The sequence below is a fragment of the Gossypium raimondii genome, chromosome 13, assembly GCF_025698545.1.
Source record: "Gossypium raimondii isolate GPD5lz chromosome 13, ASM2569854v1, whole genome shotgun sequence".
Taxonomy (NCBI): Eukaryota; Viridiplantae; Streptophyta; class Magnoliopsida; order Malvales; family Malvaceae; genus Gossypium; species Gossypium raimondii.
The window spans coordinates 14,456,197-14,481,163 of NC_068577.1; the positions used below are offsets into that span (position 1 = coordinate 14,456,197).

Genomic DNA, 24,967 nt, shown 5'->3' on the forward strand with positions numbered 1-24,967 from the left:
AAGTGATTCTAAAATGCACTTGTCTGAAGCCAACTCAAATAAGCCGCCACAATGTCGTCTCCAATAAGCCCCTAATAATTTTGGAAGAAAGAAAGATTCAAACCATCCAAACTCAGAGACTTATCAAGATGCATTTTAAAATCGCATTCCAAATTCCATGAGCTTGAAAATGAGTCAATAAATCATCATTATATCTATTAGTGACTTTATGATCAACCAATCGAATAATCAGTTTAAAATTATCTTCATCTACACTAAATAAAGATTCAAAGTATTGGCGAATAACCTGATGCAAAGCAACATTCTCCTTTACTAGAACACCTATATCATCCTTTAGAGCTTCAATCATATTGTTCTTCTTTCGTTCGTTAGCAGAAGCATGGAAGTATTTTGAATTAGAACCACCTACTCGAAGCCAAAAAAATTTTCCCTTGTTGCCTCTATTTAATTTCCTCTTGTTCAAGAATCACACTAAGCTTAGTCATTATCCTCCCCAGTTCCTCGCTTTCTGCCTCTAGATTATGACCCTTAGTTTGCAACAAATCAAGCCTTCGACAAATCTCTTTTTTCTTAGTCCTAACATCTGAGCCAAAGCTATTACCCCAAGCATCAAAATTCAAGCAACAATTGGTTTTCTTCTCTTAACCTTGTCATGCACCAAATATTCTTAACAACATCCGCAATTCTCAGTTCCAACAACCACTTATTCTCAAATTTGAAACGATGCTTTCTCCATTTTTTGAATGTCACCTACGTGTCTAACAACACTGGCAAATGATTAGACGTAGAGGCTGTCGCTACTCTTGCCTCAGTATTCGGGAAAGCATCAAATCAACTAGAAGTAGCCATTGCTTTATCTTACTTATCATAGACCCAATGTTTTGCACCACATCTTCTCTCCCAGGTGAAAATCTACTTATACCATGCAACATCTTTTAAATCACAGTTTGTTAGTGCTCCTTTAAAACTTTCAATTAAATAATGATGAACATCATCTCATTCCTTCTCTAAATTGCTCTCAATATCATTAAAATATCCCATGAAAAGCCACGATTCATCGTTCGATCCAGCCAATTCTCTTAACAAATCCCAAGAATCTCTCTTATGTGTATGTTTCGGATACCCATAGAAACACGATAACCTCCAACTAGCACCACTCATACTTTCAACACCAACTTCTATCAAGTTTTGTGAATACCTAACAATACGGATATTAGAAGAATCATTCCACAACAAAGCCAATCCACCACTTTGACCCAATCGATCCACATTAAAACAAAAATCAAATTTTAATTTAACCCTCACCTAAATATCACTTTAAAATTCCATAAAATGTGAATTGATGGTGTGTGTTTTTTGGCTAAAATCATGTAATGAGTTTGTTGATAGATAATAATTTTGAATTTAAATTTTATGTATGATTGTAACACCCCAAACCCGGCCTAGACTTTATGACCGAATTTGGCGATATCACATTGAAGTATTTTTCGAAAACATAGTTTCAATGAAAAAAATGTTCCATATTAATTCTCGTTTATTGAAAAATCAAGTTGTCTTTAGCAGTTTTTTGAGATATTTAAAACATTGTTTGATGTGGAAGCTTTTACAGTATTTTACGAAAACGTGGTGTTTTGAAAAGCATACATCTTTTGAAAATTCGCGTCATACTACTATCAGTAAGATTTTAAATAATTAAAATCCCAAATTAAAAGTTAACAATTCAAAGAGGCCTTATTACAATCAAATACCCAAATTAAACTATTATCAGTAAAAATCCAGTATAGAAGCAGGTGCGGTTGTGTGGCCACCTCTAAGTCTCTCGCAACACCGATCCCTAAGACTGGGGATTACCTATAAGATAAACAGAGGAGGTGAGTTTACGAAAACTTAGTGTGTAACCCCATATAAGCAAATTGGCCAAATAGGCCCTAGGCAAGTACAGTCTGGGCCTAAGCCCAATTCAATAACAGTTTAGTTCAGTTGGTCCTTAGCCCATTACAATATCAGTATCAGTGTGGGCCTTAGCCCATTACAGTGACAGTAGCAGTTCAGACATGCAATTAGAAATCCTACCCAACCAGCCTCTACACTCCACTCCATCCAGTCCAACACTCCATGTAGGGATAAAATCACCCACCCATCCCTACACTCCAAAATTAGCACCAGTTACGACACTAAACAATATTTGCAACAGAGCTGACAGTACAGTAAACTTCCTCCAATCATAATAATCCCATTCCCATGCAAAATATCATACATGTATGCAACATATATATATCGTGGCATGCTCATATACAGTCATACATAACATAAAGCATATAGTCATTTTATAACATAGCGGCATAACAATCATTTTACAACATAGGGGCATAACAGTCATTTTACCACGTAGGGGCATAACAGTCATTTCATATCATTTTAGGGGTCTAGGTCTACTTACCAACCCATCAGTAGGTCCACAGTCGTCTCGAGAGACCCGTGCAACCTTAACAGTCAAATAGTGAAATTGGGCCCAAGGCCCATCATGCGGGTCCATGTGGCCCAAAATGGCTTAGGACCACAAAATCGTTCATGGTGGATGCAACAGTCTAATGCCCACGTTTTATGCATTCAGTTTACCACACGAGCGAGCGCACGCTCGTGTAGTGTCAATTGCCATAATTTTTGGCTTTTGCCGGTTTATGTTTTTGGCTTAAACTGCACTCCGAGTACTCCAAAAACCGAGATCAACCGAAAACACACCCTCAGATTCTTGAAGATGCACCAACTAGGGGTGAGCAAAACTCGATTCGACTCAAAAAAATCGAAAAAAAATTCAAATTTCGAGTTAAACGAATCGAGTTATTCGAGTTAATCGAGTTATTCGAATTAACTCGAATTTTTTTTCGAATTTCGAGTTCGAATCAAGTTGAGTTTTCGAATTCGAATAACTCGAATAATTCGAATAATTCGAATATCAAACTATAATTTTTTACATTTTTACCCTAAACTCCCAAACCTTTTTATTTTTCCCTCAAAACTTTTACTTCTTCCCACTTCCCCCCAAAACTTTTACTCCCCTCCCCTTCCAACCCCCCAATCTACCCAAAATCCATTTCCCACCAAAATTTTACTCTCCCATTTACTTTTTCTCAAAATTTTACTCCCAAAACCCTCAAAACCTTTTATTTTCCCCAAAATTTTACTCCTCCCACTTTTCCCTAAAACTTTTATTCTCTTCCCATCCCACCTCCCATCTACCCCAAACCCTCCCCTCCAATTTTTTTAATATTTTCCTCCAAAATTTTACTCCCCTATTTACTTTCCTCAAACTTTTATTCTCCAAAACTTTTCATTTTCCCCTAAACTTTTACTTCTCACCCTTTACTCTCAAAGAAAAATCAAAATTATCAAAAAAAAATCACTAAGCATAAATAGTAATAATTTTATTTATATCTACTATTTATATTATTAAATTATATTTCACATTTTATATTATTTATATTATTGAATTGTTTAGTCATATTGAATATTTATATTAAAATTGAATTATTAATTATGCCATAAAATATTCATGTTAAAATTTTATATTGGTATCAATTTCACATTTTATTTTTAAAATAACTTTTATTAAAAAATCATATTTTTACATTTAATATATTTTTAATTCCAAAATACATAGTGACAAGAATCTGAAGATAATTGAAACAACTAAGCAAGCAAAGAAGCTAACCAGTATATAAAAAATTAATAAATAAATTATGAGGTGATGAAAGTTAATAAAAATTTTGATTAAGGTGGTCAAATTTTATTACGATGGGTGACAATGGTTACAAGGACCCAAAATTATTTTTTAAAATTTAACTCGAACAAATATATTCGATTCGGTTCGATTCAAATTCCATCTCACTCGACTCGATTCGAGAAAACTTCAAATAAAGTTAGGATGATAAAACGAGATTCGAAAACTCGATTAACTCGAAAATTTTCGATTCGATCGAATGCTCACCCTTAGCACCAACCAACCATTGGTCTCCACCTAAAATGAGTCACTAAACCTTTTCGTTAAACCTTAAATCAAATTTCCCTATAACATTAATTAACCATACTTATCGATCAACACAACCCTTCATTCAATATTTTATAAAACGAGACAACAACACCCAAATAATTTATCAAACTGATGACAGTGCAGAGTGCAATTTGGCAATGCAAGAGGAAACGAATCGAGATGAGGAAACAAAGACTGAAAAGAGGCAAACAGAGGGGGTGACGGCAAGAATAGGAAAAAGATAACGATGGAAAAGGAAGTGCACAGCCGAAAGGGGACAAGAAAATAAAGCAGAACTCACCTAGCAATATTCGGTCAAGGAGAGGAGCACGATAATGCACGGTTGGCTTGAGGGGAAGGGAAACTAGCGTCACAATTTTGGAAACAGAAAGGGGAACCGAATTTTAAAAATAACAGCAGCAAGTGGAGGATTTTTTACTGACAACAAAAAAGGTGAAAAAGAAGAAAAAAAAGATGGAGAGGGGAAGATTCGGCCAAGAAGAGGAGGGGGACGTTTGCTCACCTTTTTCTCTGAAGAATAGAAATTTTTGGAAAGCATAGGATCCTACTCAATCCCCACTTCCCCCTAAATCCCTCAATTAACTCTTCCTATCCCTAAATTCGCTCCCACACTTCCCCATGCCCCTCAAACACTCCAAACCGTCCACACTCATCCCACTCTCTTCAGAATTTTGCCTCCACTCAAACACCTCCACGACATCTAGCAAAAATAAATCCAGCACAACTAACCCTCCACTTATCTACCAGACCAGCAGGCCCATTTTGACATATTTTACCAACATATATTTATGAGCCTACTGATTAGAGATAGGGGTTTATTCATTTAAAACAAAAATTTTTCCCAAGCCAAGGCTTAAACCTAAGACTTCTCAAACACTTCCAAAGCACATAACCACTGAAGCAGACATATATTTATGTTATAAATATACGAAAACAAATATATAAGGGATTTTTGGGGCGTTACAATGATCTATATTTATGTTGTATGAAAAAATAACATAATTCACAAAATCATTAACACATTATTGTGCCCTATCACATAACAAATGAAATAAAAGTCATTTTACTAATCATGAAAAAGTATAAACAAAAAATTACACCAATTTTTGGAGATTAACAATTAAATGAGATACTCGTCACCATTCAATTTTTATTGTGAAAATTTTACTTTTAGTGGAAATATAGCTATCAATCATCGTCAAAATCAATCGTTACAAATACTTAACTAAATAATTAATTCAAGATAGTTTACACTAATTAAACTCAAATATAGAATCTCAAAATTTCCAAACTTCTAACATTTTCATTAAACCGAAACCTCATCAATGATGAATAAATATATCATTTTCCTTGTTTTGATTAAGTTCCTTAGGTAGTTAGGCCACTATAACTAGAACCATGTCTATGATTACTTAAAGAGACTAGGATTGCCATATTGTGCTAAAAATAATAGCAAATTTATGTACCCAAAAGCTCGGAGGTTGAAGAAATATTTATAAAAGATGAATCGTCTTGATTTGAATTATTATTTAACATTATTTTTATTTAAATTCAATTATAAAATATATTATTAATTTATTTTTAAATAATGAATTGATCTAAAGAATCGTTCAAAAATCAGATTAAGAAAAAGTATATAAGTATAAAACCATTATTTAGTTAAAAACGATAGCTTGCCCAAATATTTATAGCTAATATTTAATGCCTTTTGCTTGTCTGCTGATAAGAACCTTTGGTTTATAGATAATGTTAGTGACATTAATTTTAAAATTATTACTCTTTCTTAAATAAGAATTTATTGGATTAAATGAACAGTTTCATTCGGTTCAATAGTCGAGAATGCATATATTAAATTTGAAAAGTTGAATTCGAAATGGAGCTCTCTCTTTTAGTTTATATTATATTTTATTTAACTTTGATTTAATTTTTAATTAATTTATTTATGGATTGTTTTGTATTGGATTATAAATTCATAATATTTTTATTTTATTTTATTATGATTTTATATTTTAGTTTTTAATGTAAGGTTTGCAATCTTGCGTTATATCCAATACAAAACAATCCATGAGGTGATGATAAGGAGGTTTAAGTCGAAAATGTAGAAAAACTGGAGAATTGGTAAGGCTTTAAGTCCTTTGGTACTCATAAATTTAAGAAACAAAGTTAAGAGTTTCCAAGAACCCCTGAGTGGTTTTGCATGTTTTTGAAAATATTAAGTTTAACTCGTAAATTTGGTTATACTACTTAGTTGCCATGAGAATGGAAGCTTTAGCTTTGGAAAAGCTAAGCTCGGGTGAGTTTCTATACTCTATTCTGGGATGATGTATGATCTCTGTCTTTGGAGAGTGCTAAATATGCACATAGTTGAGTAGGTAATTGAGTATCCATAAGCGTGTCGATATGCATAAAATGGTTGCAGTAACACATAGCTAAGTTTGGCGTACTCCATGTTATTATGCTTTCATGCTCATATGTTTGTGTTTGCGTGTTTATAAATTGTGGAGTACGAAAACAAAGTATTGATAGGGTAGATAAAGCTAGGATTTGAGAATGGGAACTTTAGTTAGATACTGCCATACAAGGTTGCTGAGTGCAAACTATGATGTGTAAAGATTATAATGTGTAAGACCATAGCTCGACTATGACAACCAATAGAATCTGTCAAGACAATAAACACGAGGATTATAGAATGTAAGACCATAGCTCGACTATGACAACCAACAGAGTCTGTCGGGACAGTAAATATGGGGAAGTCTGCTATGACGTTAAACATGGGGTTAGGTTGTGAAGGATAGCAGCTTAGCTATTGTAGAGTATAGTAGTCCGCTAGGACAATAAAAACGGGTAGTCTATCGGGATGTTAAAAACGGGATAATTTGCTGGGATGATAATTGGGGGAAATTATGCGGACGAAGGAAAAGAGGAATTGAAAGAAAAGTGTAAGTGTTGACGGGAGATAAATAGCCAGCAAGTTAACGATGAATTCGTCGAACAAGGCAAAGAAATAGAAAAGGGAAACAGTCCACCAAAACAATAATAACGGAAGTTGGTAGGACATAGGGTGGGAACCCGACGAGAATCACTCATGAGAAATTAAGCACAAATAGTGTCAGACGAATAGATCAATGAAAAGAGGTTTATCCGAGGACCGCAATTAGGGATCTGCCACTAATGGTCGCCAAATGGTGTCTAACGAAATATTGTATGAGAGAAAGAGAAGTACCAAAAATGAGTACCCAAGCATCAGATATGTTTGTCAAAAGCATCAGATATGTTTGTCAAAATTATGTCTTCTTAAGAGGAATCCATTTCTAGTGTATTCGCCATAGAGTCAGATCCATAAATAATCATCCTATAAGAGAGATAGGAAGCTAGAATGGTTGATTAGGTAACAATGTGTGGGATGCCAGAGATCAAAATAGTCCAATGTGGATGGATCTTTCTCATAGAAAAAAAGTAGGGATTTGTGAATAAGGCGGATTATAAGGGAGTAATCCAAATAATATTGCAACCCGAAAGTGAGGTAGAAGTAGAAAGAATGAAACAAGGTTAAGATCGTCAATACGGCGTAACCCTTTTCTAGTAATTCTTATTAGTAGAATGCCAGCTTATATGCCAGATTTAAGGTGGACAATGGGTGAGATGGGTGAGGTCAAGTGAAGATTCACTAGAATTAGTTGAATGGTCATAAGCAGACCAAGTAATGATCGCTTAGCGATCATTCCGCCATTAAAGAAAGGCGAAAGGAAAACAGGAGTCTGACACTCTAGATGAAAAGGGATCGTCTAAATGAGATAAAGAGTAGTGTGTGTTTAGTTCTTTTCTGCTTGAACCCTTGCAAGATGGGGTCTATTTTCGTTTAATGCAGCAAAGAAACTCACTAAGTTCATTTGAACTTACAAGGGTTTTGACTTGTGATTGCAAGACTTGTGGGATAATGAATCAAATAGGGACTAAACCAGGTTGTATTAGATCAATGATCACCGTCATGGGGTGTTGTGCACATAGGAAGGAGGTACCTTCAAAGGCTTAGCCTCAGAGTCAAATACATTGTAATTAAATACCTTCCTTAAAGTTCGACATTTTTTGAGTTAGCAACTTTATTAAATTTAAGGGTTCGATTTTAATAAGTTTTTTTAACTCCGCCTTTAAGACTATTAAGTCTAAAAAATATGTGGCCAGGAAATTCGGTTAAGTTGTGACACTCCATTCCTGGATTCAGCAATTGGATCTGTAAAGGTGTTACAAATTGCTTGCTAAGTTGCAACTATCTTAGTCTTATTTAAGTATAATGACATTTTTTAATGTATTTTCAAATTGTTGGGAAATATTTATTTTAATGTTTTTTGTGTTTTTGATGTATTATATTTTTAAACTTATTTTTATATAAAAAATAATCTAAAAATTATTTAATATAGGCAGGTTCGATCGAGCTCAAGTTTAGCATTTTTAATTTGGATCGTGCTTGGACAGAATTTTAGACCCATTTTCAGGTCGGGCTTAAAAAATAGGCCTAAAATTTTGCACTAGCCCAACCCATGATTAGGTCTAGTTTAATCTTAGCTCAAACCTAATGTCTAGGGACGAAGTCAGAAAAAAAATTTCACAGAAATAAATAAAAAAATTTAAGGAGGCAATGTGCAATTTGATTATTATACTAATTTTTTATTTCCTTAAAATTGAAAGGTTATATAGACAATTTTTTATTTTTAGGGCCAAGGCCATTGCCTACCCTTTCCTTTTGCCCTTGCGAATGTGGAGCATATTTAAAACTTGTAGATCAAATTATAATCATGCATGTACTTACTTAATGGACAATTTGAATCCAACATATTTAAAAAAGAAAAGAAAAAAGCCATCACAATTTTATTAACATTGTGCTTTTTCAAGATGTCAAATATAAGTCATTCATGTGGTAGGTAAATGCATATTTACAATTTAATACATGTGTTTCAATACACTCTCGGTTAGACTTAAATTGGCATTTTAGTGCTTAAATCGATGGTTAGATTGGCAAAAGAACCTAATTGATACAAAATTGATGCTTTGAAAATTGAATAATAGCTATTTGAAGTTTAGGGACTGATTTAAAGTATGTGTGATGATTTGTGATGTTTGATAAAATTAACCCAATAATCATTATAATTACTAATTCCTTTTCTTTAGGATAATGCCACGTAGGATTAAGACAAAAGCGGTAAAGCCCGCGAAATCTCGGGCGAGAAAACAAAAAATTAAAAATAAAAATAGTAAAAGAAGAAATCAGACAGTAATTGAACGAAAGAAACAGAAAACAGAAACAGGACAAGAGGGGGGGATTTAAAAAGGGGACATTTGCAAATTAAGGACCCGCTTATAACGGAGGGTCTGTCTCAGATCCTTTCAATTTTATCTCCTCCATTTGTCTTCCTTTTCCACTCTCTGTTTCTCGAGTATTTCTTGAGGGTTTTTTTTTTTTTATCTCTGGTCCAAATTAAGCCCCCCAAAAAAAAAACAGAGACCAAAGACAGAGACATAAGCAGGGAGAAAGAGAGACAGAGAGAGGAACAGAGACACAGACAGAGAGAGAAGGGGTTTTAAAGTTCCGAAGTGAAGAAGGAACTGTTATGTTCTTCGTCCATGCCGGGATTTTAACCTTTCTCTCCTCAGGTTCTTACCTTTTATCCTTTTTTTCTTTTAACATTTTTTTCATGTATGGATGTATCATATGTATGTTTTGATTTCAGTTTGATGAAGCCTGATCCTTGGAGCATTTCAGCTTTGAGCCTGGTCCTTCTTGCACCGGTAGCAGCCTTGATAAAGAGATCCCCGGGAATATGGGTGGTTGCGCCTCGGTATACGGTCAAATGGCAATACCTAGACCACATAAACGACACTTCAGTTTCGGGAAGCGTCACGGAAAGATGTCGGGAAAGATTCCCCCTCCCATCCCTGAAGTACGTAGGAATATGAGCGATGCCAGCATGACCGATATCACCGTTAGTGAATACGTTCACGTAGACTATGAGAACGGGTCCGAGATGTCTAACAAAACATTTCATGTAACACAGCTACAATATAACCACAGTCAACTTTCTTCCAATGGTACTCTCCCTTCTATCCCATCCCATCATCCCATAGGCATATATGTTATTTTAATAGTAGCAATGATATTATGTTGCAGGGAAATGCCAAGATGAAGTATGGTTCGATTCGGTTAGTATTATGGAGTCCGAGTCGGACGAGGATTGCCATAGCGTATACGGAGGTAATTTCACTCCTTTCTCATCCCAGTTGGAACTGCATCGTGTTATGTAGATATGAAACATTTTATGAATGTTACAAACTTTGATGGCCTGAAAGATGGCACAGTTCATGAAACATGATAACCTCGTAAAGTTATCCCCGTGTCGGAGTTGAATTAAAATCCCGCACCGGCGTGTTTTCGATGTGAACTAATAACGCACAATGAAACCCAACAGGTGGAGCCGAGCGGTACGTTTACCGTCCCCGAGCTGGAGTTCAAATCCCTTGTTCGGGAGAGAAGGCGACACCAGGAACGTGGTCAGAGATTTCACCTTCAGTTTTCAAGCTTCGCGGACTGAATTTCTTTAGGCAAGCCATTTTAGTTTATCCACCACAAATGTTAATGCAATGCTTTCTCGTACATTATCTTATCAAAATGTTGAAACTTGATATGATTTTGCAGAGATAAACAAAAGTCCCCAGCACCAGATTGTAGCCCATATGTACCAATAGGGGTTGATTTATTTATCTGCGCAACTAAAATGAACCACATTGCTGAGCACGTTCAATTGCCAAAAGTAAAACCACATGATAAAGTGCCTGCTCTTTTGATTGTTAACATACAGGTTCTTGTTTCTGTCTCTTTGAATCGCATTTTTTTTTTTTTTTTGCGGGGAGGGTGGGGGCATTATCTTACACAATTTAACAATGTCTCTTGATTTGGCGGTTTGTTGTTGCAGGTGCCAACTTATCCTGCCAATGTGTTTATTGGTGATGCCAATGGGGAAGGTTTGAGCCTTGTCTTGTATTTTAAGGCCTCAGATACTTTTGATAAAGATATATCCCCTCAATTCCAGGAAACCATCAAGGTATTCATTCATTCCCTCACCAATTATACAACCTTACAATCAATGTTTGGTTCCTTTTTTTTCTTTGGATAAATTCTACCAAAAATCGGCCCCAAATTCAAAACATTTTAATTGAATCCTCAAGCTCGATAATTCAATAGAATATTTTGAAGTTCAGGGATGAATTTAAAATTGGAATTAACCCTTTAATTAATCTTTCATTCTCCCATGAAAATCATTATCATAATTTTTATATTTTTTTTACTTTTGCTACAGAAATTTGTGGACGATGAAATGGAAAAGGTTAGAGGGTTTGCCAAGGAGTCCACCGTGCCTTTCAGAGAGAGGCTAAAAATTATGGCAGGCTTGGTTAACCCTGAAGACCTACAAATTGGTGCTACTGAAAAGAAACTTATTCAAGCTTATAACGATAAGCCAGTGCTTTCGCGCCCTCAACACTCTTTCTTTCAGGTAATTTAAGTTACAACTTATTCTTTTAAATAAATATATTTGTATTCAACACTCACCCCAATTCTTGTTTTAATATGATCCAGGGCGAGAATTACTTTGAGATCGATATAGATATACACCGGTTTAGCTACATATCTAGGAAAGGACTTGAATCATTTATAGACCGCATGGAGAATGGGATAATTAATCTGGGTTTAACCATTCAGGTAAATTCTTGCAATTTTCAGCTAAAATCAAGTTAGCCGTCGGTTAAAACAGGTTAAGTCGATCGATTATCAACTTAAATTTCAATACGAAAAACTTGACTGCGTTGCATGCTGGTAACGGTTTATGGCAGGCACAAAAACCAGAGGAGCTACCAGAGCAAGCATTGTGCTGTTTACGCTTGAATAAGATTGATTTTGTAAATCATGGCCAAATTCCCACCATTGTAACCTCCAAAGATGATTTAATTTGACAAACATACACCAGGCAGATTTCTTGCTTTCTTATAAATCCAATAAAGCAGGCATTTTTTTATTTTTTTTATTTACTTTTTTGTGAAAATGAAAGAGAATTTTTGTTTTCATAAAGAATATGTAAAAATTTTCAATTTTTTTTTTTTTTTTTTTTTTTGTATTCAAGGGGAAAATGAAATTTGTTGGTAAATTCTAACTATCATCTAAAACGTATATACATACATCTTTATTCTTTGCATTCTTTTATTCTGATTTGGCTGCCACTATAATCTCTATATCCTCACAACTACCGTAGAATCCAAGGATTGTTCATTCAATGGGAAGTCCTTATGAGATTTTCCCAATTTTGTTTTCAAAGTAATCTATTTTGTTTAATTATGATTTTAGTCCCTGTATTGTGCTAAAATCTGAAACCTAAAAATTATTGGTATAAGCCAACAATCATGTCAAGCAAACATTGATCGGGTATTTCCATGTACAAAAGAATGCATGGGACAGCAAATTTGAAACACAATATGATCACTAAACTAGCTAAAAACAAAGGCATTGCCCCCGAATTCAATCCCGATACTGATTTCATTCCGAATCGACTTCTTTCTTACGATTCTATTTTTCTTTCATATATCATATCAGTTAGGTGCATGGCCTCCATTAAAAGCATCAGCCATGAGTGTGAATTGAAACTTCGGAAAATGCAACAGATTTTACCTTCTGTAGTTGCGTTATGTTCTCTGCCCTTCTTTTAACAGTAAACATACTATGAGTTGTCGACTATTGTTCCCAAAATCTGCTCTGTTATTTACAGTATGCCTCTCATTCACTGCATTCTGCATTCTTGCTTGTGATGCTTTACTGTTGACGTGTTGTGGCTGCTTCTTTTGGCAGCTGGTACGTTGTGATTATGTTTTCCCTCGTAAGTTGTTATAACAGCTTTGGGATTTGTCGCAGCTCTCTCAACATGCTTACGGACATTGCATCCCAGGGTTGTACATTTATAGTAGCTTCTGCAGAACCCAAAAGTGCATCAGCAATGCTCAAAATATTTTTTATATAGACATTAATAGCAAAAGCATTCAACATAGAGGTATTACCTTGGATAAGGATTGCCTTTGACAACTTTCTGTCCGTACTTGCGCCACCTATAGCCATCATCCAAGAGATCAACTTCGCTTGTTGTCTGCACAATAATTCTAGGTTCCGTAACAGTCCGATGTGAAGAAGCAGGCTCTGAGACCCTGATTTCTGTACTTCTGCATATAAAGAAAGAAACTTTGTTGAATATAGAGCATCCCATTGCTAGTTCAACAGAGCACATAATACGAATATATAACTTTTTACACACCGTCTTTTGGGGTCAGGTTCGTCTTCATCTTTTTCATCTACACCAACTTCGTTCTCACCTGCTTCCTCACTGTCACTCGTCCCAGAAATATGTTCAGCAGTAGCTTGGCTAGATTCTTGGTCCTTCTTGGACATCAATATGTTCGAGCTGCCACACTGAAGTTGGGAAGCTGATTCGGAATTCCCCTGCTTACCCGGATTTCCATTTAAGCTTCCAGTATCTTTGGCATGCTTACTTGGCGGCGGAGGTTGATGGTTATGCTGCCCCTTGTAGATGATTTCGGTCACTTGGCCATCTATTGATCTCTCAACCTTCTTCTTCACCGGACAACCTGGACTAGTGCACTTATAATAACTTCTCGGAAACTCACTCCCTTTTACCTGTTTCTGCCCGTATTTTCGCCAGTTATACCCATCATCAGCAGGCTTATCGACAATCAATGAAGCAGGTTGGGATCTATGATCAGATTGGCATGCATCCGATGGCTCATTCACAGTAACAGTCGAGCTGTGCAAAGATATCGGCATCTGCTGGTTCGTAGTCATATTAGCAGTAAAAGCTGAAACCGGTGCCAAAGACGCAGCTGCTGCTGAGGAACATTGCGCTTGGGCAGCCTGCGCGGTGACCTGCGCTAGTGCCTGCTGGTGCGTCATGCCGAAAGGTCCCTATAGGTTGAGGAAATTGGTTCATTATAGAAGCATGCCGCCATGGTTTCTAAGCTTCGAGTTCAATGCGCAAGCAAAATAGATTCCAAATCCGACATTGCATAAAAAAAAAACAACTATAAATGCTAAAAGCTTTAACTCCCCACTTAATTGGAATTAACACAATTGTTCATCGTCCCAAACAATGGTAAAGAAATCAAATTCAACAATAAATCAACAAGTAAATTAATGATTTTTTTTTTTTTAAAAGTTGTTCATTTCTTAACCAATTAAGCTTAGAAAATTTACCTGGGCAATAGGTGAAAACACGCTAAACCCAGGAGACTCCAACAAGCTCGCGGGGCTCAACCCAGTCGGCAGCGTAAACATTGGCGGCGGTTGCGCTATCACCAAACCGGCCGGTTTATTATGCCTAAACCGCGACCCCGTGTCGTCACCTCCACCGCCAGAACCGCTTACACCACCCTGCCCTTCGGTGGTAGTAAGAGGAAAAAAATTGGGTATCTTCCCAGCAGCGGGCGAGGCCATAGCACCGGCCAGTAACTGAGAAAAGGTCTTTAACTCGTCGGAGTCGGGAAATAAATTGGAAACAAGCGTCATGGGACCTGGACTAAAACCCATCATGCCAAGCCCACCGTTGAACAAGGCGTCCGTGAAAGGCCGTGGTGGGGGAGTAATCGTGGGCCGTGAAACCGCCACCGTTTTCGACGGCTGAGATGATGGCTTCTGCTCTTGGCTTTCACCCATTAAAACTCCAAGCAAAAACCAAAATGAAGAAAAAGAAAAAAAGAAATTAGCTGATTGGTTTTTGGGATTACGGATCTGAAACAAGAAACAAGAAAAAAGTGAGTGAAACAAAAAAGTGGACGCCGCAAATACTAAAAAGCTCTTCTTTTTTATTTTCAGTTCTCTTGTCTTTCTTTCTTCCGGGACTTGAACTGTGTCTTTTCTTTTCTTTTCTGTGTTTTCGTAAGATGTCTAATAGCGCCAACAGATATTGCCGATTTATCCATACAAATTTACTTTTATGTCCCCGACGACTTTTGTAACCACGGTTACGCCACTGAGATGACGGTGTAATAGTGACCTTAGACGTGTCACTTCCAGGTTTAAAATTTTAGATTATCATTTATTTAAATTTGAATCACATTTTTATTTTACTTCCACATGTTAATCAAATACAAATTTAGTTTGGTGGATCTCACATTTTGCTTAGCTAAAGAAGGAAAGCCTCAAAGTTAGTTGGTCACCGGGTTAGTCTTACCACTATATTATCTATCAACTTGGTCTTACCTTCCTTAAATCATTTATATAAATTTCTTTATATAATTAAAATAATTTATATTATTTGAGATAGTTTTTTATTTAAAATTCTAATAAAAATATAGATAGCGAGATTTAAACTCAAGCTAATTAAATTAGAAACATTTTAATTTACTACTCAACTCAAATTTTATTTTTATTTTTTTATTATGCACATTTTATTAGTTCCATCAATTATATATATTATTTATTAAGTGTTTACCCTCAATCGAATAGAAAAATTACGAAACCCCTATAATTAAAATAAGTTATACTATTTGAAAATATTTTAATTTGTTCTTTTTTAAAAATTAATAAAATACACAATTTGTGATATTTGAACCCAAACCAATTAGGTTACAAGAACATGTAATTTCTCACTAAGCTAAAACTTTATTTTAATATTTTTATACATTTCATTTTTATTATACATACTTTATTACCTTCATCAATTATATATATTAATGTGTTTGGTTGATGAAAATACTATGATAAACAATTTTAATCTATTTTTTTATTTTAACGAGTTATTATTAATTAATTTCAAATCATACTATTCCGTTTGCATATTAATTTTATATATATACGAGAAAAAGTTGAATTGATTGATAGCCCGAATGGCATCACCAACCTCAATTTTGGCCACATATCCAACACATTACATCCTCGGAGAAATGAGAGGACAAACTTGATTTTTCATCTACAATTTGGGCTCTACCAAAACCACTTGCATTTCATTTTTGATTTGTAAATGAATTGAGAGCTTTTTCTTATTCTATAAAATGGGATTGTGGATAGAGCGGGAGGTATAAAAACAGGTCGAGGTCAAGATGACTCATTTCTATGGTTTGTGGATCTATTTGTGATTAGTGTAAAAATAGATGAGATTAAATACTGTAATGATATTATGGTGTGATACGAAAAATAAGTTAAACACATCGCACCGTCCATTTAAACCCTTAAATCTAATTTGTTGGGGGCTAAATCTTGATAATTTTTTCTATTAAAAGTGCATCAGATGAAAAATAAATTTAAATATAAATTTTTTTAAAAAAAAAAGAGAGAATAAATCCGACCCATTAACTCAAATTATACTTTTTGAGAAGCCATCATTTTGTCTGTAGGTATTATAACGTAGATTGCAAAGGCATTGGGCAGAAGGAGGGAAAGAGTGTTTTGGGAATTGGGTACAAACTCACTCACTCATTTCTTATTATTACTTCAATTATGAGCACTTCAACTCATAACCTTAACAAGATTCAAACTTTATCCTCACCAAATTTCTTGGCTCCGGGGAATTTTTTTATTTATATATTTACATTACATCTTTTTATATTTTAAATTTATATGGATTTGAAAAGATATGATATTTTAAATTGTTAAAAAATGAATATTATTGTGTTTGTTGTCAATTCATCAAATTTAAAATAAGAAAACACTGAAAATAAATTTTTTCATTTGTTTTAAAATTTTCAATAAAACACATCTTTTATTTTAATGTTTTTCAATTTTAATATTTCTTGAAACCAAACTAAGTCTTAGCCTTTCAGTTCATATTATGATTGGAAAAACTGATAACATTTATCGTAATTAAATTTAAACTATAGTTTTTCATTAGAAAAAATTGTATAAAGTAGAGTTGAATATAACTATATAAATTGATCCCGTGATACATTTTAACATTAAGTTTGAGGGCTTATTAAATTTTATAAAAAAAATTTAAAAAATTTTAGAGGTTTAATGATCATTTATAAAAATTTTGGACAAACCTAATTAACATTTTTAAAAGTTGATTGAGAAATTTTAAAATATTGAAAGTTTTAAAAATAGGGGAGGTGGGGGGTCGGCCGCCCTTAAACCCACCCTAATCAAAGAACCCATAGAGTGACTCTTAAAGAACTAGTTCGAAGGCTACATAAACCAGAACATCACCTATTGGAAACAAAGCCAAAGCAGGCAACCCCTTTTGCATTTCACGCGGACTGCACAGAGATGAAGCGACACGACCTTGAAAAGGAAACAACTTTGTCTTGAGGAACCTATATGGCAGAGATTATTGGTGGAAGTTGGCACTTAATCACCAAGAATATGAGTGAGCAAGGAATCGGCCCCATAGGCAGAGGCGATGATGACTTGAGACAAGATTCCTCTCAACTGCGTGAAAATTCCCGGTCAAACACTCAATTTCTCCCGGCTAGTCCTGTTTCTTTTTATCAGAAATAACAACCAAACCCCAACCCAATATAAAAAAGGGAAACAAAGAAAGAAAAACGAACCCCATCGAAGGGAGAGCTGGCCCTATCAAAAGAGGTTGGTTGCTGCCTAGGCCCACCACTCAAAAAATGTCTTAACTTGTGCAATAAGAAGATAACAGTGATGAGGAACAACAAAGCTTTTCCCTCTCCCATCCAAATAGTTGGAAGCAGAGAGGAGGGAGAAGGTGGCAAGTAGTAGGCGAAACTCAAAATGGAAATGGAGCAAAAAAGGAAAAAATTTCCAATGTTTATAGGCACATCCACCAAACATAAAGAGAGCATACCAAGATATATCGGCAATTTCTAAAGAAAGAAATTATCGCTGAAATTATGATTTTGTATTGTATTAAATTCAGTTTATAGATTTAGCCACTATTATTTAATTTAGCATAATTTGATTATCTTACCTATGTTAATGTCATGTTTTAGTTCAAATTACTATCATATTTAAAATTTTATGTTGGTTTTTGTTAGCTCGTAAGGATCAACTCGAGAACACTGATAGAGAAGTTGAATTGGCCTTTAAGATGTTGTGGTGGGAGTAGGGGTGTGCGAAATTCGGGTAAAACCAAAAAAATTCGATTAACCGACCAAATTCGGTTAATCGGTCGGTTAATCGAATTTTTTCAGTCTGGAGTCGGTTAATAGTTAATTCGGTTCGAAACCGGTCGGTTAACCAAATTTTTTCGGTTTAACTGAAAAATTTAATAAATAAAATTATAATATATAAATAGGCCCACTATTCACCTAAACCTAATCCAAACCCAAGTATCCAACACAACCCAATCATAAAAATTACAAATAATTTAATAAATAAAAATAAAAATTTTATTCTTGTTAACTTATAATCTATTCGTTTGTTTATATTATTTGATTTTTTTAAATGCGTATATTTCTATTATATGCTAAATTTTTGCACATGTTTTTTTTTTGTAAGTTTAATGCAAATGGAGATCTTTTGGAGAGAAGAAATGGATACAAATGGAGAATATTAAAGGCTGACATTTTAATTATGTGTTAATTTCAAGACTTATGTAATGTTAGTGATTCAAAGACTTATGTAATGCTTTTAATTATGTAGTGATTCAATTCGGGTAATTCGGTTAATTCAAGTGATTCGGGTAATTCGGTTAATTCGATTAACTAACCGAATTAACCAAAAAAATTTCGGTTCGATTAATTTTTTTGAAAAAATTTTGGTTCGGTTAACGATTAAAAATTTTGAAAGGTCGGTTAATTCGGTTAATGTTATTTCGAGTCGAACACCCCTAGGTGGGAGTAATAAAAATTGTGCAACAAAGAACACAAGGATTTATAGTGGTTCAGCCCTAATTGCCTACTCCACTACCTTAGCTTACCACAACTAAGGATTTTCTCAAATTTACTAATTCGGTAACCTTGAGGGCAAGGTTTAACATTACAATCTCCCTTAAGATTTATACCTCAAATCTTAATATACAACTCCCTTAAGGTTTTTTCTCAAACCTTAAGAATTAACCTTCTCTCAAAGAGAACAAACAAACAAACAAACAAACAATCCTTATAAGATCAAGATGTTTGCCAATTAAGCACAAATACAAAGAAGAACACTTTAGCTAAATGAATACAATGAAAGCTCACAAGTGTTTACAAGAAAATGCATGAAAGAATTAAACTCTAGGTTGTTTTGATTTAAAGAATTAAACTCTAGGTTGTTTTGATTTACTTTTAAGATTTGCACATTGCTCTTCTTGTTGCTAAACCTTTAAAAGAATGTATTTATTCACTCTAATTAATTTCCAACCGTTGTGGTTGTTGTAGAAGTGAATATAGCCTTTGGGGATGAAATAGCAGGTCATTAACTTCACCTGCAGTAATGAGTATCGATACCTACTAAAAGGGTATCGATATTTTTTTATAATTAATGCTGATTTTAGTGATCGTTGAAGCAGGAATATTGATACCTGAGGAATTATCGGTACTTTTATGAAAAGTATCGATACTAGATCGATACCTAGCAGAGGTTACAAATTCCAAAATGTCAATTTGGTATCGATTAATAGAGGGGTATCGATATCGTGTAGAATATCGTGTCCTGGAGCAATTCTAACTTGTTTGAAATGTTTAAAACATATTTCAATTGAAACCATTTCAACTTGATTTTATGTAATTGCTCAACTTTACTTTTATTCAAAAACACTTTAATTTGTTTTTTTTTTTTTGAAATAAACTTCAGATTGGGCTTTTATTAAAATTCACACTTACACAAACAATTATTTAAACCTAAAGAAAAGGACACCAGTTATCAAACTTGGCCCATCCTAAATAAACTTGGATAAAATAATAAAAAAACCTAATCTCCTAAAAATGTAAAAGAGGAAACTAAAATTTGAAGCAGTTAAATGCTGCCGTTCTACCTGCCCAATCGGCGTCAAATCCTTTACCGTCCTTTCATTTCAAATCTACCTTTTCTTCTTCAAAACGTTTTCCATCCTTCCAATGGCATTCTTTAATCAATTTTGTCTCCACCATCTCAGATTCCCCTCCTTCCGCTTCTTCCCCTTTTCTGGTTCAATCGGGTTCCCTCTCCTTTTCACATGCCGCTTGAGCTTCCGCTGCTTCAGGGACCTTCCCGACCAGGTAAATTCCTTCATTTCTTCTCAACGTTTCTTTCGCGATGATATACGCAAGATTATTCGCTGATCTTGGGACATATTCGAAACTGCACTCTTTTAATTTTTACTGTAACTGATGAATATCATTGATATACGCACTTACCCAAGACTCATCTGGGTTCTTTTTCTTGCATTTTCGTATTATTGATAATGAATCACCTTCTAAAATAATACTTTCCTATTTCATGCCAATGCTTGTTTGGAGAGCTTTCCGACATGCTACTGCTTCTGCCGCAAAAACTGAAGTTATTCGGTGATGTATCCGAGCATGAAAGGAAAACTGAGCCCTCACTATCTCTGGCTACTATTCCCACTGCCAATCTATTTTGTCTTCCATCATATACTGCATCAAAGTTGATCTTAATCATCTGGTCAGGTGGCTTTCTCCATTTCTTGACAGTTATGGGGGCTTTTGGTTTTCTTTTATCAATCTCGTTTAACTCTGTTATGTATCTTTGAACATATCTCCCTATTTCTTTTCCAGATTTGCTCCCTGTCTTATGTACCCTAGCATTTCTATCTCCACAGATAGCCCATAAAGCACAGTAAAATATTCTACATTGGGAAGTCGAGCTCTGCGAAAATACCCAGGTTAGCCACTGAGAAAACTCCATCTGATTAGCATTTAAACACTGATGGTATGATAATTCTCTCCATACTTCTTCTGACACAGGACACTTCCAGAAGAGATGATCCGTATTCTCAGGCCCTAAGCCACACCGGGGACACACTGTTGTATTCGCTAGCTTTTTAAATACCAAATTAACTCGTGTAGCTAGGAAATTCCATGAGATCTTCCACACTGTTATTTTAATCTTGGAAGGTATATCCAGTAGCCATAGTCTATTGTAAAAGTCCTTATAGTCGTTTTGTAAAGCAAAAGCTCTAAGGTTATCTTCAGTACCTTGTAATAGTTTATAGGCACTGCGTACTGTAAACTCGCCTGACGCCTCAGCACGCCAGACTTGGGAATCATCATGTGGTACCTCCGCCAACAGAATACTCAGAATCTTCTCGGCGACATTCTCCGGAAAGATAGTTTTTATTAACTCCTTCTTCCATGTTCTACTGATATGATCAATAAATTCTGCAACTTTAGTACCATTCAAATACAAATTTAAATCTGATAATCTGCCAAGCGATAAATCTGGAATCCAATAATCCCTACTTACTGAGATGTTCATACCGCATCCTACCTTCCAACATACTCCTTCCGTTAACACTCCTTTAGAGGCCCAAATGCTTTTCTATGTGTACGAAACATTGTTCCCTAGCTGTGAATTTAAGAAGTCAACATTTGGAAAATATTTTGCTTTTAAAACTTGTCCTACTAAAGAGTTTAGATTTTTCCAAATTCTCCATCCTTGTTTGGCTAATAATGATAAATTGAATTTAGCCATATTTCTAAAGCCCAAACCCCCCTCTCCTTTAGGCCGACATAAATACTTCCATTGGCAACAGTGAATACCTCTTTTACCATGCGCTTTCTGCCACCAAAATTTAGCCAAAACATTTTCAATCTCTCCACACATAGTCTTCGGTAATAAAAAACACGACATGGCGTAAGTTGGGATGGCCTGCAAAACTGATTTTATAAATACTTCCTTCCCTCCTTGGGATAACATTCTAGTGCTCCACCCATCAAGTCTAGTGGAAATTTTCTCTTTTAAATGCTGAAAGGATTCTTTCTTTCGTCTACCAATAACACTCGGAAGCCCCAAATATCGCTCTATATTAATTGAAACATTTACCCCCAGTATCGTTGCAACTTCGGTTTTCTTCTCTTCTGATGTATTTGTACTAAAGAATATGTTGGATTTATTAAAATTAACGCATTGCTCCGAGTACTTCTCATATTCTTTCAAAATTCTTTTTATCTCCCTTACCCCAGCCTCTGTTGCTTCCCCGAAAAGAATGCAATCGTCTGCGAAAAGTAAATGTGAGATTTCTAGACTTCTTCTACTGGCCTTTGCACCCTTTATCAACCCCGCTTGTGACGTCATTCTCATCAATGATGATAATCCTTCACTACATATCAAAAATAAAAAAGGACTCAGTGGGTCTCCCTGACGCAAGCCTCTAGTAGGTCTAAAAATTCTGCCACTTTCCCCATTAATATTTACTGCATAAGACGTTGTGGTAATGCACTGCATAACCAACTCCACCCATTCAGTTGTGAAACCCATACGTAACATTACCTCTTTCAAGTATCCCTATTCAACCCTATCATTGGCTTTGCTCATGTCAAGTTTAACCGCCATGTAGCTTTTTTTCCCTATATGCTTCTGTCTAAACGTATGCAAGATCTCATAAGCTACTAACACATTGTCAGTTATTAACCTTTCCGGAACAAACGCACTTTGAGCCGCATCAATACATCTTCCAATTACTCCTTGGAGACGATTTACAATTGTTTTTGTGACCATCTTATAAATAACCGAACACAAGCTAATGGGTCTAAAATTAACAATGCTCGTAGGACTTGGGATTTTTGGAATTAACACTATATCTGTTTGATTTAGCTTGCCAATACTTGCACATTATTTAAGACTTCCAAACAAAATTTACTTGTTTCCTTACCGATGATATGCCAATAATACTGAAAGAAGATTACTGGGAAGCCATCATGTCCAGGCGCTTTTATAGGTCCCATTCCTTTTAAAGCCGCAAACACTTCTTCTGCTGAATAAGTTTTTGTTAAATCTCTATTGATATCTATCGAAATATTATTTTTGATGCCCGTCAAGAGATAGGAAAGGTCCCCAGTCCCTTTTGTCGTGAACAACCTCTGAAAGTATACGTAGCTACCTCATTTATCTCACTAGCTTCAATTGCGTCGCCACCTCCATCTTTCTCCAATTTGGAAATGGTATTAGTACGCCTACGGGACGTTGCAAGTCTATGAAAAAAGGTTATATTCTTGTCCCCTGCTTTAAGCTAATTTGCTCTTGCCCTTTGTTCCCAATACAAAACATATTATCCAATAAGCTTAGTTTAACAATTTTATGTGGAAATTTTTAACAAGTTTAAACTTAGAAATTCTCATATCATTTAAAATGTGAAATCTTTTTGGTGAGTTTGATACACTAATTATTAGTAGCATCATAAAAATAGGATACATCATTACGAGAAAAGAAGGAGGCCCATTTTTTAGTTTTTATGTAAGATTCTCATTGGGGTTGGTTTGAAATTATTATTATCAAAATACTTATTTTTCACTTATTTGTCGGGTTTTTTATCCTAATAATACGAAAAAAATTAATTATTCTAACAATATGTATATGAGATTATTTATCAAAATGGTATGTTTGCAATAGTGATTATGGGTGGTGCCTTACAAGTTGACGACACCACCATTTTTTCCCCACAATCATTAGGCCATCATGAGGCCATAATAGGGTTTAAAAAATCATTTTTTATTGGTGGTGCCAACCTATATGGCGACACCAATATTACCTGCCAAAATACGGGTTTGAATCGAGTTGGAGGGGTGGAGGAGACTTGTCAAACGGTACCCAGGTGGAGGGACGCTGTCAGGCAGCATTGGGCCCTATTTAAACGAAGTCTTCTTGAATGGTTTAGCAAGTAATTGATAAGAAGAAAGGAAAAAAAAATTGTAAAAGAGGAGAAAATAAAGAAGAATTTGTAAGGTCAGTACAATATTAATTTTATTTTATTTTATATTTTTACAATAGAATCTTGTTTTTCAAATAATTATTGGGAAATTTAATTTTTTTACAGATTTAGTATTGAATATGGATCATCATTTCTTCGTATGTGTTTATTTCGATGGAGTAATTTTAAGAATAAAAGTTGGTTGTATTTTTTAACCTCGCCAACAAATATTGTTAGACATTGAGATTTAATAAAAATGTGTCTATTGATGATATGAAAGAGAGGATCAATGCAAAAAATTTTAGACGTTGTGGAAAGAGGATGTCAAAACTATTCTACAAATTCTCAGTTTCGTCGAATCCCATCAAATTTACCATGATAAAACTTGTAGACGATGAAGACGTGAAGACAATGGTCGTATTTTATTGTTGGATTGGAAATGTCAACACTGAACCGATTCAATTGTTTACCGAGTTAGCTGATATAGAGCTAGCTGAAGATTTCACTCCATCAAGTGAAAAATATGGAGTTCAAGATCCGCGTACGTAGGTTCCGAGAGCGCCTGTTAATAAGAGATCGTTTGTAGGTGGTTTTGACATTGATTTTAATGCTTCACCTGCGTCTGAGAACCTTAACCCAGGTCCCCGTTTACAAATACATCTGATGTTGTTAGAAGCCGATAAGGATGGTGAAAATGGATACGATAATAATGGTAATTCTACTCACGAGGTTAAAGATTATAGTAATCTCGATCTAGACGAGGTCTCGATGATATCGACAACGAAAGTGTGAATGACAATGGAAATGTTTATGCGTCTTCAGTCGGGAACCCGAGTCGAGACATTTTCATACGCAATGATCTTGGGGCCCATATGTCAATCGTAGATCCCAATGCGGCACATGCATCCGAGTTTCCTAAGTACCCTGATATATTACCTACTCATCGATTAGCCGTAGATCCCGAACATGAGGTGTTGTTCGTGGGGCAAAAATTCGCGACCAAGGAAGACTGTGTATTTTCTATTAAGCGACATAGCATGAATGTGTCAGTTGATAAGAAAGTCACCATGTCTAAATCGAC

At 35.1% G+C, this 24,967-nt stretch overlaps 2 protein-coding genes and 1 long non-coding RNA gene across 3 annotated transcripts; 2 read left to right on the forward strand and 1 right to left on the reverse strand.

Moving 5' to 3' along the window:
- Nucleotides 1–9,545: 9,545 nt before the first annotated feature.
- LOC105783563 (hypothetical protein) lies at nucleotides 9,546–12,346 on the forward strand. Its single transcript, XM_012609104.2, has 9 exons — nucleotides 9,546–9,700; nucleotides 9,778–10,135; nucleotides 10,215–10,298; nucleotides 10,513–10,645; nucleotides 10,740–10,902; nucleotides 11,017–11,145; nucleotides 11,401–11,595; nucleotides 11,679–11,801; nucleotides 11,933–12,346. Exons 2-9 carry the CDS (start codon nucleotides 9,868–9,870, stop codon nucleotides 12,050–12,052), a joined length of 1,215 nt encoding a protein of 404 aa, XP_012464558.1. The 5' UTR covers nucleotides 9,546–9,700; nucleotides 9,778–9,867; the 3' UTR covers nucleotides 12,053–12,346.
- A 115-nt stretch (nucleotides 12,347–12,461) lies between these two features.
- LOC105783562 (probable WRKY transcription factor 4) lies at nucleotides 12,462–15,037 on the reverse strand. Its single transcript, XM_012609103.2, is given in 5 exon segments — nucleotides 12,462–12,915; nucleotides 12,918–13,057; nucleotides 13,145–13,303; nucleotides 13,396–14,060; nucleotides 14,349–15,037. Coding segments are annotated over 5 exon segments (1,563 nt in total). The 5' UTR covers nucleotides 14,808–15,037; the 3' UTR covers nucleotides 12,462–12,775.
- Nucleotides 15,038–20,065: 5,028 nt separating this feature from the next.
- On the forward strand, nucleotides 20,066–21,331 carry LOC105781117 (uncharacterized). Its single transcript, XR_001129504.2, has 3 exons — nucleotides 20,066–20,647; nucleotides 20,756–20,862; nucleotides 20,945–21,331. It is a non-coding gene; the product is annotated as an uncharacterized LOC105781117 (long non-coding RNA).
- Nucleotides 21,332–24,967: the final 3,636 nt, after the last annotated feature.